At 39.6% G+C, this 17,112-nt stretch overlaps 1 protein-coding gene across 2 annotated transcripts; it reads left to right on the top strand.

Moving 5' to 3' along the window:
* Positions 1-12,328: 12,328 nt before the first annotated feature.
* LOC121327502 (interferon alpha/beta receptor 2-like) lies at positions 12,329-17,112 on the top strand. Of its 2 annotated transcripts, none has more exons than XM_041271573.1 (8): positions 12,329-12,418; positions 13,262-13,424; positions 13,734-13,798; positions 13,904-14,082; positions 14,442-14,599; positions 14,976-15,147; positions 15,716-15,831; positions 16,089-17,112. In XM_041271573.1, the coding sequence occupies exons 4-8, from the start codon at positions 13,923-13,925 to the stop codon at positions 16,743-16,745; spliced, it is 1,263 nt and encodes a 420-aa protein (XP_041127507.1). In that variant the 5' UTR covers positions 12,329-12,418; positions 13,262-13,424; positions 13,734-13,798; positions 13,904-13,922; the 3' UTR covers positions 16,746-17,112. The 2 variants fall into 2 exon arrangements, with proteins under 2 accessions (XP_041127507.1, XP_041127506.1); XM_041271572.1 differs by having other exon boundaries at positions 13,678-13,798.

Below are 17,112 nucleotides of genomic sequence, written 5' to 3'. Positions count from 1 at the left end.
AGTGTAACAAAGTGCCCGCCCCTGTGTATTATCTGTTATGTGTTGCGTGTGGTGTGTTTAAATGTTGGTGTATAGACATTGGTACACGGGATATAAACGGGTCTGTGTAACACGAGTGTTTAAAAATGTATATGTGTATTTAGGCACGAGGATTGCACAGCACTTCACGTGCAAGTAAAATGTAGTAATATGTGAGCACGGGGAATTGCACTTTATTAATTCACGTGCTGGGATTCAAGTGAATAATTAATTGGTAATTGAATCCCAGCACAATAGTATATATAGATGCACGTTGGCACATACTGGGGTTGGGTGTTCGGTGAGCGGAGAACGGGATTGGAGACGGAGGAAATAAGCAGTAGTAGTAGTATAATAAGAGGAGAAAGTATCCGCTCACCGTGTTTGTCAGTGTCTGTCCGTGCACCGTTTCGTTAAGTTTAGTCTGTTTTCGTTTGTCTATTTATTTTGGCGTAGAGTGCCGTGTCCTGTGTTTTTCGTGTTTGTGTAAACCTTTTATTTGGTATTAAACCGGCGCCAACAGGCGTCTTCATCACTTCATTTCATCCGTCCTGTGTTTTGTGTATTTCATTCCTTTTCCTGGTTCTGACGCCGCCCACTTCGGCCGTCTCTGTGACAAGCAGGTATAAAGAATACACTGTAATTTGCCTTAAGACTAAATGATGGTTCAAATTAATATTCAGTGTTTAGACAGGGGAATTGCTGCTATTGATTTGTTAAAAATCACTGTTGATGTACTTGCATAACATAAACATATAAAAGTACTGTTAAACCAACCTAAATGTATACTGCCGTACTTACTACAGTACAACTATAGTAATAACGTAATGGAGCTAATGGAATTAATACAGCTGTTGTAGAGCTGAGCAGTGGCATTCACAAGCACTAGGATTCACATCATCCGATCTCAAAAAAAAAAACCATAAAGATTGTTATGGCAATACAATTTAGTGCTTAACCCTCAGTGATATTAACAGTTGTAAGTAGACGGTAACAACGGACCTCATGCCTGGAACAGCTATCAGTGAAGGTTCAGGTAGACACAATGATCTTACTTTTCTCAGAATAGCTTTCACTTGCCGATATGTGTTCTGCTGTAATACAACAAAAATAAAACAAGTGTTCTGTACAGAAAAAGAACTGTGTCTGAATTAAAACTGCTTGACGTGTGTGTCATTTCAGTGTTGTTTTATTGTAACTGTACCAAAATACTGCATTATACTTTGGTTCAAATAGCTACAGCGCTACAATACTGCACTGTGTAAGAGGGAACACGGGTGGTATGAATATGAACAGAAATCAATCAATACAGCTAAAATGTCTTCATTTTTAATTTTTTTTTTTTTTATTTTGACACCCGATTACAGGTATCATTAAACATACATTATGGGAGAAGAATATTGCTTGCACATGTTTTTTTTATGCTGTAGCATGTCATTCCAAATCAAAACTTGCTTCATTTGACATATCAGTGCCCTACTCCTTCCCTGTGGGAATGTCGCCTTTATTTTTTACCACCAGTGGGTGACCGGTTCCATACGCCTACGGAGAAATCACGTGATTTGTTGGAAGCACAGTACTTCAAGGGGCATTCCAGAGATAGTTGACAAACGAACTTACAAGCTCACAGTACAGAATGAGTCACACGGTGGTTTCAGTTTTTGATCTTGCTTCAATGAGAAGTAATAGCACGCATTTGCGAACGTGAAATAGAAAAAAGGTAAACATTAACATAAAACATTTCTCTTTAATCACATTTTTCTTAGTAATAATGTGGAAAGGTATATCCTCATTTGTTATACTGTAGCTTTTACACACACACACACACACATACATATTGGTCCACCCTGAAGTAAGTTGCACTACAAGAACATCTGTATTTTTCCCTTGGCATAAGTGCAGAATACATACAGCTCACCAAACAGGGGCTGACCACCGGTAGAATCTGAGAATGTTGCTAAACCAAATAAAAGTTTTGTATTGATAAGCTTTGGATCCACACTTTTTTTTTTTTTTTTTTTTTTTTTTTAATGAAAGCAATACAAAAATATATGATTTTGGAGCTTGGTAATAGCTGAATTCAGGAGGAGACTAACAAAGATATACATTGGTTTAGTCAGTTGAAGAGTCCTCACAGAGTGATGGCTTACATGTGCTTACCATAACTACATAACTAAGGCTACGTACACACACACTGCAGTTGACTCGACAACTGTATTTACAGTCTGCACTCGCTGTGGTTGTTTGTTGTACACACATACCTTTCATTACTGAAGTGAATGTACTTCCTGTTTAAACAAACCATTGAACTCGGGCTATCATTACATGCTAATCGTGAGGTTTTGCGTGACAACAAAAAGGCTGTTTTTGTTTATGCTTTTGGAAGAAAGTACCTGTACGTAGTCGATTGAGAGCTCGTCAAGCATAGCTATGTTCTTTTCTGCAAAAGCAGGGGAGGCGCTGTTTTGCTTTTTATGCAGTGTCATGACGGTAGATCGAAATATTTGGGCGATGTTGACCATAAGGCTGGTGGGAACGACTTGAGTGGTTTCCAAATGACTGGATTAAAAATGTACGCATGTCTAAGGAGTCGTATCTGCATCTTTGTCATTTACTGAGTCATGTCCTTGAGTGCCAAAACACACAGATGAGACGTTCGGTATCGGTGGAAAAACGGGTTGCGCTGAGCACCAAGTTCGGTTGTAATACAAACACACACAGTTAATGCGCATTAACTAACCAAATTGAATTAATAACTACACTCGATACTTGCTTTGAAAATGATTAACTAGTGCGGTTGTCGCTGCCCTTAGTAACCGAACTGTGTGTGTATACAAACGGTATTAAGAGCAAAAGGTGAACTCACAACCGCATTAGCCTGTGTGTGTATGTAGCCTTGTTCATAGCGAGGAGATTAAAAACGCCAAAAATGTCTTGCGACTGAAGCTCTCTCCAATTTCCCTGCCATCATCAGTGATTTGCGTGATAGTAAGCAGGGACATCCATCACACTGATACTAGGTACGCGTTTTATTATTATTATTATTATTATTATTATTATTATTATTATTATTATTATTATTATTATTATTAGTAGTAGTAGTAGTAGTAGTAGTAGTATTTTTTTTTTTTATTATTTACATCAGTACTGTACGTTAACCAAGAATTTACCCTTGTAAAAAAAAATATGATAATCATAGTAAATCTACCATGGTGTTTTCGACACTTTACTATGATTATCATGCTAATTTATTATGATAATTATGGTTATTTTATCATGTTACTTTTTGACAATTTACCATGGTTATCATGATCATCATATGATAAAAAAAATAAAAATAAAATAAAAATAAACATGGTACTTTTTACCAATGTGTTTTCCACTTTTTATACCATGGTTAAACATGACAAAATAATGCTATGGTGCATCATGAAAAACCATATCAACAAATCTTGAATCATGTTAACTGCTATTAAACTGCTATTAAACTCTGGCAGATTTGAAAATATATATTTATTGGATACTTTTTTAAATCAGTTTTTCTTCTTGTTCTAAACTATGCTGCCGAATTTGATAATTTCTCCCTCATGTACAGGTTAACTTGAGTTGGAGTGACATCTGGAAAATTCTTGTTTGCAGTTTCTGTCAAAGAAAATGAAAAAATCAGAGAATTATTATTATTTAGAAATTTAGCAGACACCTTTATCCAAGGCGACTTGCAGGGTTTGTCAAACAATAAAATACAATTTACTATAAAAACACTCACAGCATAACAACCTCAACATTGCTATAACAAACTCAGCCACACACAACAGTGAACACTAAGGTACAGCAAATAAGTAAACAAATATAATAGAAAAAAGAAAAACATACAAGCAGACTAAATAAGACAGTTCAGGAATATGGTTGAAAAAAAAGGCAGAAGAGAAATCTAATTTCTAATTAATTAATTTAATAAATAAAGTTGATGTTACACTTGATATTAACACATGTTGTCCATTTCAGCCCAGAAGTGGCGGAAGTGACGGGATCTACCCAAGGGTGGACAAAGCTCAAGCCTTGGCTCTGGTTATGGCATTTGCACTGCTCCATCATATCAGCGGTGTTTGTCTGTCAGACTTACTAACCTTGTTAAATACTGTAGTGCCTGGTTGTGTTCCCACAACTAGATATTATATAGACAACTTTTCTTTTCACTCTCTCATATGTTCTCAATTTTTGCTGTAAGGGCTGCACTTCACACTTTGGAGACCATCCTGGTGATATCTGTCCTGATTGTGGAACTCTTTTTAACAGGGATCAGTATCTTAAAGATCAGAACTATTTCCTGACTATGCCACTAGCCCCCCAGTTGAGAGATATTTTTGAGAATAATGATGTAGCTAAGTATTTTGGGCCTGAGAAGACTGCATTGTTTGACTTCCTTGGCTGGTTTAAGATGTTATCTTTTGTTGTTGTTTTTTAAGTAAATACTTCTAAAACAGTTTTGGCATAAAAATGTATTTTTTGTTTTGTTTTGTTTTGTAAATATGTAAATAAAAAATATATAAATAATAAATATAAACAATGTGTTTGCTTACAGTAAAATACCAGAGACTATACTGATATCAGTTTAGTTTGAATTAGTTTCAGTGTATATAATTATTGCAAGACATACACTACAAAGAAGAATAAGATATCTTCAGTGTGAAAGCCATATCTCAGTTCAGCATACAATACGTTTCTTTCTTTGGCTGCAACGGCTATACAACTGAAACTGAAGCATTAGAGAAACTATTTTCAATACATAAACAATTATGGTAATAATCATGGTAATCATGGTAATGCTGATTTCATGATATTCGCATGGTAAATCATGATATAAACAAATAATAAACAATAAATAATGTATTTTTTTTTTTATTAGAAACCATGATTTACATGGTGAAATAGTTGTTTTCCATGATAAACCATGGATTATCATGGTAAACCATGGTATTTTTTATGGAGGTGGATTTAAATTTGGTAATTACAATAAAATGATGTTGATATTTCCAACAACTAGAAACCAACAACTAGTATTATATTTCCATTATAATACTGTAACTTTTATAATTACACTGTCCTTACAAAGGTACCACCAAATGTTCCTGTCAGGACACTGCACTCTGATTGGTTACACCGTGTAACAAATTTTTTATTTTTTTTTTGGTTCCTGGGTAGTAAGTGTTATTTCCTAATTGCTTATGCCTCAAAAGTATAGAAAATGGCTATTATTCCCCACAAACTTTGCTTTTGTGACCAGATTCAGTGCTGAGTAAACTTGGAGTAACTTCTAGAACTTTCTAGAACTTTCCAGTAATATAAATAGTAGTATAAATACAGGGGCCTTAAGCCCACCAGTTCAGTTTAGTTCCAGCTGCCTAAGTGGATACATATCTGCATTTTTCTGAGATGGCATCAAGAGGCTGCAAGCATCCGGCAGACGCATTTTGCTATGTCTGTGGCCAATTTATCAAGACAAGAGTGAAAAAGTACTCTGTGGAAGCATCTGCTAAGATGTGTGAGGCCTACAAGGCATATTTCAGCATGCCTGTCGGGGATCAAGACAAACCCTGGGCACCTCATTTCACCTGCGAGCACAGCAAAAAAATCTCTGGAAGGTAAGAATTTGGTAAAGGTAAAAAATTGTAAAAGTTTTTAATTTTAATATGTTTTACAATTTTCAATGTTATTGAAAAAATATATCATATATGAAAAATATTGCGAGAATCTCTTACACATTAGTCATGGGTGAAATAAATGTATTTTTGTAGGATGGTACAGAGGGGAAAAGAGAGCCATGAAGTTCGCTATCCCAAGAATTTGGCGGGAACCCACTGACCACTCAAGCAACTGCTACTTCTGCATGGTGGACCCTTCCAAACGTCGGACTGGCAAGAATGCACCTGCTATCACTTATCCGGACCTTCCTTCATCCATCGCCCCGGTGCCACACTGCCATGAGCTCCCCGTACCCACTCCTCCGGAGAGAGAGCAGCCGTCTTTAGACGAGAGCAGCAAGTCAGAGAGCGAGGAAGACGTTGTAGATCCAGATGACAATTTCAGAGGTGGAGCTGAGGAGAGAAACCCATACTACCCCAACCAAAAAGACCTCAACGACTTGATTAGAGATCTTGGTCTCACCAAGTCCAATGCCAAGCTTTTGACATCTAGGCTCAAGCAGTGGAACTTGTTGGATGAAAGTGTGCAAGTCGCAGATCAGAGGAAGTGTCACCAACCTTTTTCCAGCTTCTTCACCCGTCAAGATGGGCTCTGCTTCTGCCACAATGTGACCAGTCTGTTCGAGGCAATCGGAATCGCCTGTAACCAGAATGAGTGGCGCCTCTTCATTGACAGCTCATCCAGGAGCCTCAAAGCAGTGCTGCTCCATAATGGTAACAAGTACCCGTCTCTTCCCCTGGCTCACTCGGTGCACCTCAAAGAGGATTACAACAGCATCAAGACCTTGCTGGACGCCTTGAAGTATGATGAGTACGGCTGGGAAGTCATAGGAGACTTCAAAATGGTGGCATTCCTGATGGGTCTCCAAGGTGGTTTTACCAAGTTTCCCTGCTATCTTTGCCTTTGGGACAGCAGGGACACCAAGGCACACTACCACAGGCGGGACTGGCCACAGCGGACCAAGTTTTCTGTGGGGAGGAACAACGTCAAGTGGGAGCCACTGGTGGACACCCGGAAGGTGCTGATGCCACCACTGCACATCAAATTGGGCCTTATGAAACAATTTGTCAGAGCTCTAGATAAGGAGTCGGCAGCCTTCAAGTACCTTCAAGACTTCTTCCCTAAGTTGTCTGAGGCAAAGGTCAAAGACGGTGTCTTCATCGGACCACAGATAAAGAAGATCCTGGAGTGCAATGAATTCCCCAAGAAGCTCACTAGTAAGGAGAAAGCGGCTTGGAACAGCTTGGTTGCAATGGTTCGGGGCTTCCTGGGCAATCACAAGGCCGAAAACTATGTGGAGCTGGTTGAGACTCTGGTGAAGAACTACGGCACAATGGGCTGTAGGATGTCCCTCAAAGTCCATATCCTTGATGCTTATCTTGATAAATTGAAGGAGAACATGGGAGCTTACTCGGAGGAGCAAGGCGAGATCTTCCACCAGGATATACTGGACTTTGAACGCCGCTACCAAGGACAGTATAACCAGAACATGATGGGAGACTACATTTGGGGGCTGATTCGTGAAAGTGATTTACAGTATAATCGTAAATCTCAAAAAACTACTCACTTCTAAATCTTTTGTAGTCATTTTTAGTATAAATACATGTTAATTTGGATTCATATGTTGTTTTTTTTCTGACTTTATGTGAACGAAAAGATACAAATTTGCCCATTTTCTCATTGGAAATAGGTAAATTTCAAAATATCACTGTCCTGGTCACAAAAGCAAAGTTTGTGGGGAATAATAGCCATTTTCTATACTTTTGAGGCATAAGCAATTAGGAAATAACACTTACTGTTTACCCAGGAACAAAAATTGTGTTACATAGTGTTATCATACTATTGTTAATAGAACAATGAATAATCCTCTCTCAACACCAAAATCCTAAACCTAAGGTCAGTATTCAATACTGCAGCCATTACAAATCTAAAGTAGTTCATGTTCAGCAGTGAATAAGCGTTTTTGTTACTTAAAAAAAAAAAAAAAAAAAAAGTTGTCCTGACAGGAACATTTTGTGGTACCTTTGTAGGCACTGCTATAATTACAGTATATCCATCACACACTCCAAGGCTTGTGATTTTTGTTGTATAATGTTATTGTACAGGCCTTTTTTTTCTGTAAGCAATGACTGTTCAAATATTTTCATGTTTGCCTTGGCACTATGTGAACATGTGTTGTTTATGTTCACTAATAGGAAGATACGCTGTCAAAGTACAGAGCATTTTAGAATAATTTGAGAAGGGTTATCCTAAATTTAAATTAAATAAAAAGAAACACGTTACCTCTGGGAATTTATTGAGACAATCAACATGCAGTACAATGGGCTGGTTTTGCTGGTTAATTTAGTTTCTTGTCTGACACCTTTTGATGAGGGTAAATCTGCCATTCCCTGTAGATGTTGAACTCATTTTGTAGGTAGCATCTCAGCTGTGAGTTACCATTTTGCTGTATAAATCAAACTTAATACTGCTGGAATAAATCAGCATTGTTCCTGTAAAAAGACTGAAACACTGCAGTATAATTAGGTCATTTGAAAGTGGTTCAATTTATAATTTCCTGAAAAACTATAATTTCAGATTTTTTTTTTATTTTTTTATTTTGTAAAATAGACTGAGGACATATATACTTTGTTGTTTGGTTCTAGGTTTGCAAATCAGCAGGTGGTTTGCCAACTTTGATATTAAAAGTAATTAAAAAAAATGTGAAAACAGATTACATAGTTTCTTTAACTTGCTTTCAAATGAACGCATAACGCATTTAGGCTTAACTGTACTAACTCATGGTGTCCATTAACGTACTTTTACCTATATTAATGTAAGCCTATTTCATTTGTGCATTTATTTATTTATTTTAAATCATGGTACTCGCCCATCTCTAGCAAGTAAAACTGTACTGTTAAATTTCTGTCCAGCTATTCCAGTATAACCGTAAAAAAGGGGAGGGGATAGTATGGCTTGAAGCAGTGTGACAATTGAGTCGAGGAGGTGTGAGGATTGACTAGAGGGGTGAGGTCTGATATCTGACGATTGACACAAGGAGGGGTGAGGTCTGATGTCTGACGATTGAGTCAAGAAGGGATGAGGAATGAGTCGAGGAGGGGTGAGCTTTAAGGATGTCCTAAAATGGGCACCGTAGGGGGGGTTAATGGTCATATACCAGAGCTGCCGAAAGGCCCCATCCTGGAATGACACACTCGGTCCCGCCTACCAAGGGAATAAAACCGTCACTCGGAGGAAGAGCCTCCTCTGAGAGACCTCTGTGTTGAGCTGGGTATGTTGATAGAAAAGAGCTTCTCAAGTCGATTCGAGTCAGTTGTATCTACCTTGCATTGGTGCTGAAAGCTGTCTTGCTGCTTTCCTGGAATCAAAGACTTAAAAAAGACAGAGTCCTTTTTGTCCCCGCTTGCGTGCCTGTGCTGTCATCCATGAATGATTGTCTTCTTGAGAGTACATGTGTCCTCCACGGGGCTAGGCCTTGCAGCATCCCTGCTGTCGAGTAGACCCTGCCAGCCACACAGATAGGCACATTGTGTTGCATCCTCCCCGGTGCTGCGTTACCGTGGCACACACATAGCCTGTGATATATATTATCTCAGGGCACAGGTGCTTAGTATAAGCGGCACATGGTGCCCTGCGCCTCAGCGGTAGTGCACACCAGTGCTGCACAGTACGTGGTGCACTTAGTGCCCTCAGTACTCTGTGTGCGCGGTGTTCGGTTCGCACAGTGCACTCCTAAACGGGTTCTTAAAAGAAAGGAGGTTCCGAATGCTGACGCACCGTCACATCCTCCAGTTTGTCCAGCCAGACGACTGGTTCACCACCATGGACTTAAGGGACACATTCATGTTCCCATTCGTCCAGAGCACAGAAAGTATCTGCGCTTTTCCTTTCAAGGAAGCACGTACGAGTTTGCTGAGCTGCTATTCTGTCTCTCCCTAGCTCTGCATAAGTTTTCTAAGTGCATGGACACTATCCTGGCTCCCCTGCGTCTGCAGGGTATCAGAGTAATGAACTATCACAACGACTGGTTGATCTGTTCCCAGTCAAGAGAGGGAGCACTGGCCCAAACGACGGTTGTGACAGAGCATGTGGTCAGGCTGGGCCTTGCCATAAACGATGCAGACTCAGCTTACACCAGTGCAGTGAACCACGTACCTGGGACTCCGGCTGGACTCCACTATGATGAGCTCATACCTGTTGGACGACCGGGTTAGAGCTATACAGGGGTGCCTCTCCCTTTTTCAACAGGGATCGCAGGTCATCCTCAGATTGTGCCAAAAACTACTGGGTCTGATGGCTGCAGCTGTCTCTGCCATTCAGCTGGGTTTGCTTTGCATGCGCCCGCTGCAAGCGTGGCTCAATGCATTTCACCTCAATGCCAAACGTGACAGACACCGTCAGCTGGCTGTGTCTTACGCGTGCTCAGCAGCCCTACTCTGGTGGAGGTTCCCTCTCACCTACGCAAAGGTGTGCAAATGGGAGTAGTACTGAACGGCCAAGTGGTGATGACAGATGCCTCCAATCTGGGTTGGGGAGCGGTCTGGGAAGGCAGAGGAGTCCACGGTTGCTGGTCGGACTGTGGACATCCTTTTAGATAAATATACTGGAGTTGCAAGTGGTGTTCCTTGCTCTCCACCACTTCCTCCCAGTGCTGTGCGGTACGCATGTGCTGATCCGTATGGACAGCACAACAGTGGTTGTGTATGTCAACAACCAGGGATGCCTACGGTCGTATAGCTTTCAAGCTGTTGATATGGGCTCAGAGGAATCTGCTGTCCCTGTGGGTGACGTACATTCCCAGAACGGTGAATTGGGCAGCGGACCTCCTCTCCAGAGCGGCAACTCCACCCTCAAATGATGGAGCGCATTTGGGAACGGTTAGGGAAGGCACAGGTTGATCTCTTTGCTTGGGCAGAGACAACACATTGCTCCCTGTGGTACTCCCTCCAACGCTTAGGTGGTCCACTCGGCGTAGACGTCCTAGCGCACGAATGGACAAAAATGTTTTTGTATGCTATCCCACCAATACCGCTGCTCCCGGCTTTTCTCGAGAAAGCCAGGTTAAAGGAAGCATCAGTTCTCCTAATGGCTCCCAAGTGGCCCAGTAGAATATGGTTCTCAACCCTGTGTCAGCTGTTGCACGGCCAGCTCTGGGAGATTCCATTTTGTTTGGATCTCCTCAGTCAGGCGAAAGGCTTTCTTTGGCACCCAGAACCGGGCAGGTTCCAGCTATGGGTCTGGCCCCTGCAAGGGACCGCTGGCTAGTCCTAGGGCTATCAGAAGTGGTTGTGGAAATGATGCAGAGCGCTAGGGCAGACTCCACTAGGTCTTTGTATACCTATGAGTGGAAGTATTTACAAGCTTGGTATCTGGCTAGGAACCATGACCCCATTACTTGCCCTATGCCAGTCATTTTGCAGTTTCTCCAAGAACTGCTCGATGTTGGAAGATCACCTACCACCTTGAAGGTGTATTTAGCAGCTATCTCTGCTTGCCATGCCCCCATAGATTCTCTGTCTCCAGGTGCGCATTTTTTGGCTACCCATTTCCTTAAAGGCGCACAGCGATTACGCTCTCCTTGGAGGACTGTTCTCCCCCGAAATGGAGCTTTAATATTGTACTAGAGCAGTGGTCTTCAAAGTCATGCCCGCGAAGCCAGGCCATAGTGCCCGCTGCAGCTGTTCTTAAATTATGGGTCGTGAACACATTTCTGGCGGGTCGTAGGGTGGGAAAGTAAAGAAAGCTTTAAACACGTTTTCCAACAAAAGCACCACAGCAGTCTGTTGACAGTGCTCCTCGCTTATGCTGTGCTTGTACATAGGTGATTTATTTTTTTTTTTCCTGAATGGCTTTTCCCATACGATCAACCAATTGAAACAGGCGTGAATTAAAAAAAAAAAAAAAAACTTTGAAAACAGGGCCATTGTTTCTTGTCAAGCTAATCCAACAGTACCTTCAACTGTTTACTGTTGCCTCTACGTTTCTGTTAAAACATTTATTGTGTATTCTTTATCTGCTTTTTTTTTTTTTTTAATAAGCAATAAACTGTTGCTTCTAAATGTAGATACAGCAGCTCAGGAGAGCATTTGTGACACAGCAGCCCAGGAGACACATTTGACTCGTATAAACAAGGTCTGGAGTTCTGGACAATCTGCCATGTGCCTAGTGCAAACAAGCTCAATTGATTACGTAGCGCACGGTTGAATTTGTTCGATCACAAAAGGATATTGAACAAAATTGGAAAACTGTCACGCAATTCTAATCAAATTCAGCATCTGGTTGCAAAATTAACTATTTGTAAGCTGTGTTTTAGTTCAGATAAGCAAAACAAAAATACAAACTAACGAAAACAAAATGAAAAAATAAATAAATAAATGTAGCCTACACCCATTTTTTTTTTAATTTATTTTTATAAATAAGTTCTGCAATAAATAGGTGTCAGACGTTCAGAACACGAACTGTGAGGTTCTGGAAATGCACTGCAGTATCAGTAAAAGCATAGCCGTGTAGAACCCTACACTTTTGGATTCGCTAAAGGCAAAATTACAATGCACTGTAACTTTCATAAATATGCACAGTTCTTTACTGTCAGGGCCCGGAGGGGCTGGGTCTGCGAGGCTGGGTGGAAGTTACATCGATGAGCGTCAGTGTTTAATTCAAGTTCAGATTTCAGCAAAATGGCGAAAGATTGCTCAGGGTGAGTTTTAAGTTAAAATAGACTTTTTGGGACATTAATTTGGACTACACAAGGAGGTAGCTACAAGTTGACGATCTTTCGTTGCTAATAATATTGTAACCACCTAATATACCGGAGTAACACTGGAACTGAACTTAAGGGAAAACGTATGCATTTAAAATACTGTTTGTGGTTATGCTTGGGCTGTAATTTTCAGTTTTGCTTTATTATTTATTTGCATTTATTTTATTTTTTATTTTTTTTCTCAAAAATAAATTACTGTTATTTACCTGTCTCACAATTAATTACTTTTAGCTTATTTTTACTAAATAAACTTTGCCGTCTGTTCTGCAACATAACGACGATAGCACGGTTGGTTACAAATATAGTTTGGAATTAGTATTACAATTACCGTTTGAAAGGGATCTATTTCGTTGTTTTTATTGTCCTGCGCAGTTAGTGGTCCTTACTCAGAAAACGTTAACTTCAGATAGGTTCACAAAGTAATTGTAATTCCAACCTCCAACTGCGGTAAGACTGGGACGTTGAGTGTTTCCCATAAATATACTTTGATAAATTAGAGAGTGCGAAGTATAAGATAATGTGAATAAGCATCAAAACCCGTTTTATGCCTTTCTGCTTTAGTACAATAACATCCAACTGCCTGCAGACACTGGTGTTTTAACCATTACACTTTTACAACCGTGCAGTTAAGTACAATGCCGGTCTGTTCAAAATGTTCTGAATTTAGCAAATCCAATCATGATATTGTTCTGTCACGGGTATGTGAGAGGTGAGGTATGCATTTTCATTCATTTACATACAAAAAGAGAAGGTTTTTTTAATTATGGATTTTTTTTTCAGATGATGTCTGGAGTCTGTTTGATTCTCACAGTAAGCATACTGAGTGTACATTCATTCACTCAGAGGGATAGTCTGTGATCTTCTGGGAGAAATATGGAGTTGAGACTCCTTATGAAAATACAGTTGGTAAAACTCATGTGCTTTTTTCATCAGATTCCCATTGGTAAGTAGTATTTAAAGTTGCAAAACCTAGGTTATATTTACTTGGACAAGATTGTAAATAGAATTGGAAACAATTCTAGATTACTCTAATAATATTAATTTTGTTTAACAGTACCATGTTATTTTGTTTGTGGTGTTGTTGTAAATTGACTGTAACCCTAAAGAACAACTCATATTTTAAAATTATTACAGTGGCCTTGGTCCTAACCCATCAATGATTTATAATTCAGTATTATTTTGCGTTCCCAAATCAGCCAGTTGTGAGTTTCGTGCGCCTGTCAATGTGACCCTCATCTCTCACAACTTTCAGCATGTACTGAGATGGGACCCAGGACCTGGTACTCCAGAGAGGGTACAATACAGGGTCGAGTACAAGTAAGTAAACAGCAGATTTTTCAAATGCTTCTTTTTATCGAAACTATTTGGGTTACAGTACATCCATTTCAATTTTCTTTTTCCATCACCTTCTTTATAATGTAGCTCAGTTAAATGGATTTTGATGACGTCGTGCCTGAATGTCACCAATACCAGGGAGTGTGATCTAACGGAAACGTTTCTTGATGTCAGCGAACACTATGCCGTTCAAGTTCAAGCCTTCAATGAGACGCACCACTCCAACTGGACTTCAATGAGCTCCACTTTCAAACCTTTTTCAGACAGTAAATTTTTGTTTTCTGTTCTGTTGAGAAAGTGTAAATATAGAGATCATTTTCCACTCGACACACAGAGATTTATGAATATTGTCACGAAATGACCAGTCAATTTGACTGCTATTGCCCCAGACTTCACAGTTCCACTACTATGCATTGCTGAAGCTGTGGTACGTGCCATAGACTGTTGTCATCAATGCAGACCATTTCTTCTGGGTAACATATAGCTGCCATGTAGACAAGTAGACACTGAAAGTGTTATTCCCAACACCTTATCTCTTGCACTCTGAGTACCTGAATATACAGGTTGTGCATTAGATATTTTTTAATGCGTTTTTTTTTTTTTTTTTTTTTTTATCCTCTGCTAGCAATCCTTGGTCCACCAGAGGTGTCTGTCTCTGGCTGGGGAGATTGTCTCAGCTTGCAGATCAAACCTCCCAGAGGAAAAGGAGAAAAGCCTTTGCTGACACTTTACCATTGGTTTGAGTATAGCATTGAAGGGCAGAATATGAAAGATGGGCACAAGGTAAGTGTGAAATCCCATTGTCAAATTGATGAAACATTTTATTGAGAACTAGTTATTAACTGCTAAAATTGCCTTTTTCAATATTAAAACAAATCACTGAAATACGTATACAAAAATACTATTTCCTTTTTTTAGAAGATTAATTGACTTGTCTTGTTTGCATTCATCATGATCCCCAACAAACCGTTCAGCACTTTGTCGCGTGACTTTATGCAATTTACTGTCTCCCAAGTTGAAAGCTTAAAAATATATTGCTGTAAAATGTAAAAGTGAAACCTACAGTAATTCTTAAATGGGAAAAGGCATTCTGTCATTGGAGTAAACACAAAAACTACCTTTTGTGATGATCTTGCCTTTTTTTATTTATATGTTACAGTTCTCAGAAAAATTGAAAAAATGCAAAGGCACAGTGAATTACAGTAAAGAGCAACTGGATCTTGGCACGGAGTACTGTGTAACAGTGAGGATGTACCGTCCTGGAATGAATATGAACTCAAAGCCCTCTCTGCCACACTGTGCGTTCACTAGTCCTCCGCTTGTCAGCAAAGGTACATTGCAGTCATGTAATTATTGTTTTGAGATTTATTTTTGTATTTCTGTAATGTTAAAGGATAAGTAGCTTAAAATGGCATTTTGTTTATTTGTCACCTTGTAGAATGTTTCAGTCATTCTGAGTTCTGTTCAGTGGACTGTGATGTTGTTCCAGTACAGAAATGTTATGATTTTTCTTTGTATCAAAAGCCACCTGGCATTATCTGAGGAAATATGAAGTACTGAAACTTAATGGAAACTTGTCAAAAGCTCAAGTAATGCCAGGTACATTAAAAGTATTAAATATATTTTTTTTAAATCAGTTTTGGAGCAAAATAACATAATTACTCAGAATCATTGTTCACAGCATAAAAAAAGACTTCCTGGATGTGAAAAACACCAAGTCAAATTGGAAGGTACAATTTGTTAAACATGAACACATTTGTTTCCTAACCCTTAAATTATTTGTTGGCACAGGTTATATTTGCACACCTTTCATGTCACCTGCAATGTGTTTTTTTTTTTTTTTTTTTTGTTAAAATATCAGAGCCTGTTTTATTCTATTGCCACCTCTCTCTTTTCCAGTTCCTGGTGTACTGGTTTCATTGTTTATCTTCTGCCTGTTGATGGCTCTGGTGGTGTCTTCCCTGGTATGTAGTGGGTTCCTCTGCTCATTGAAGGCAGACCTCCCCCAAGTGTTGGTAAGGAAATGTCCAGTGCCATTAGTCTTAACTGAGAGTTTAAAGAAAAAAAAAATCCTTATTTGAACACTGTTTTACTTTAATATTCTTCAGGAACAAGCATGTAAGTAACATTCACCCCCCGCCATGACTGGCAGGTTCAAAATAGCCATCAGCAACATGAAGCAGTTGATCCTCATTACCTATATCCACTGTATGCACATGTAAAAATGTAAGTTTGACATGTATGTGACAGACATCATGTGTTTTCTCTGCAGGCTTCTTTTACTGTACCCACTGCCAATTTAAAGAGGGTTTTTGTTCCAGAGAGTTGCACTGTTCTGGAGCGTGTCTCCCTTTTCCACAGTCATTGCAGTATAAAGAATAGAAGAAGTGAAAGTGAGCACTCTGACAGCAGAGAGATTGATGGGTATGAAAACCATGCCTTCAGTGTTCCAGGCCAAGAGAGTTCCAATAACGAACCTGTGGAAACTGAAGAGACTGTCACGCCTGTGGAGCCGGGACAAACCCTTGATCCAGGTGATCCAGCACAGGCGTTGTGTCTGGTTGTGTGTGAGGAGACAGCAGGGCCTACTGTGGAGCAGCCAGACCCAGAGCGGCTTGAACCCTTACTTGAGATGAGAGACTCTGTAGAGGAGGAAAGCTGCCAAGACGTCAATTTGTTTTCACTGATATTGAGGGCTATTGATGAAGAAATCTTAGAGAGCCCTTCAGTTGAGCTGGCTCTGGTTGTAGAGAATCAAACGCAGGGCTGTTGTAATATGCAAAAAGAGCCACAAAAATCACCACTGATGGTGTCTGTAGAATCAGTACAAATTAAAGATGAACAGCAGTTGAGCTATTGTTTAAAGTACGAGTCGGAGGAGGAGAGTGACTGTGAGCCTGCTGGCTACATGAGGCGTTCGGTACAGTAGCTGTATGACTGCTACCAAACCTTTGCAGGTCTTGTTCTAAGTGTCCACATACTGAATAATGGGAGCACATTTCCAAAGTTTTTAATTATTTTCTAAAAAATAAGAATAAAAAAAAAAAAAACAGAAAAAAAAACATTTTACAAAACTAGAACCAAACACAACTCCATAATATAATTGAATGTTTCTTAAGCACTCTTCAAGTTGTTTGAAGCTCATTTTGTAAAATAAGAGTATGTAGCTTCATATTAAATGTTCATATAATTCTTTTTACTGTCCTCTTATCTCTTTATGGCAGGGCTTCTCAAACTCGGTCCAGGGGACCCCCAGTGGCTGCTGGTTTTCATTCCAACCAAACTCAATTACTTAA

This window comes from Polyodon spathula, chromosome 15, assembly GCF_017654505.1.
Source record: "Polyodon spathula isolate WHYD16114869_AA chromosome 15, ASM1765450v1, whole genome shotgun sequence".
NCBI lineage: Eukaryota > Metazoa > Chordata > Actinopteri > Acipenseriformes > Polyodontidae > Polyodon > Polyodon spathula.
Note: the sequence above shows the minus strand (reverse complement) of the source record. Positions and strands in the feature narration are given on the sequence as shown.

Bases quoted from the DNA above. Each gene is read 5' to 3' on its own strand.
- LOC121327502 (XM_041271572.1), top strand. From the start codon at position 13,355: ATGGAGTTGAGACTCCTTATGAAAATACAGTTGGTAAAACTCATGTGC. The intron at 14,083-14,441 runs GTAAATTTTTGT...ATCCTCTGCTAG, and splicing joins TTTCAAACCTTTTTCAGACA to CAATCCTTGGTCCACCAGAG. The intron at 14,600-14,975 runs GTAAGTGTGAAA...TATATGTTACAG, and splicing joins ATATGAAAGATGGGCACAAG to TTCTCAGAAAAATTGAAAAA.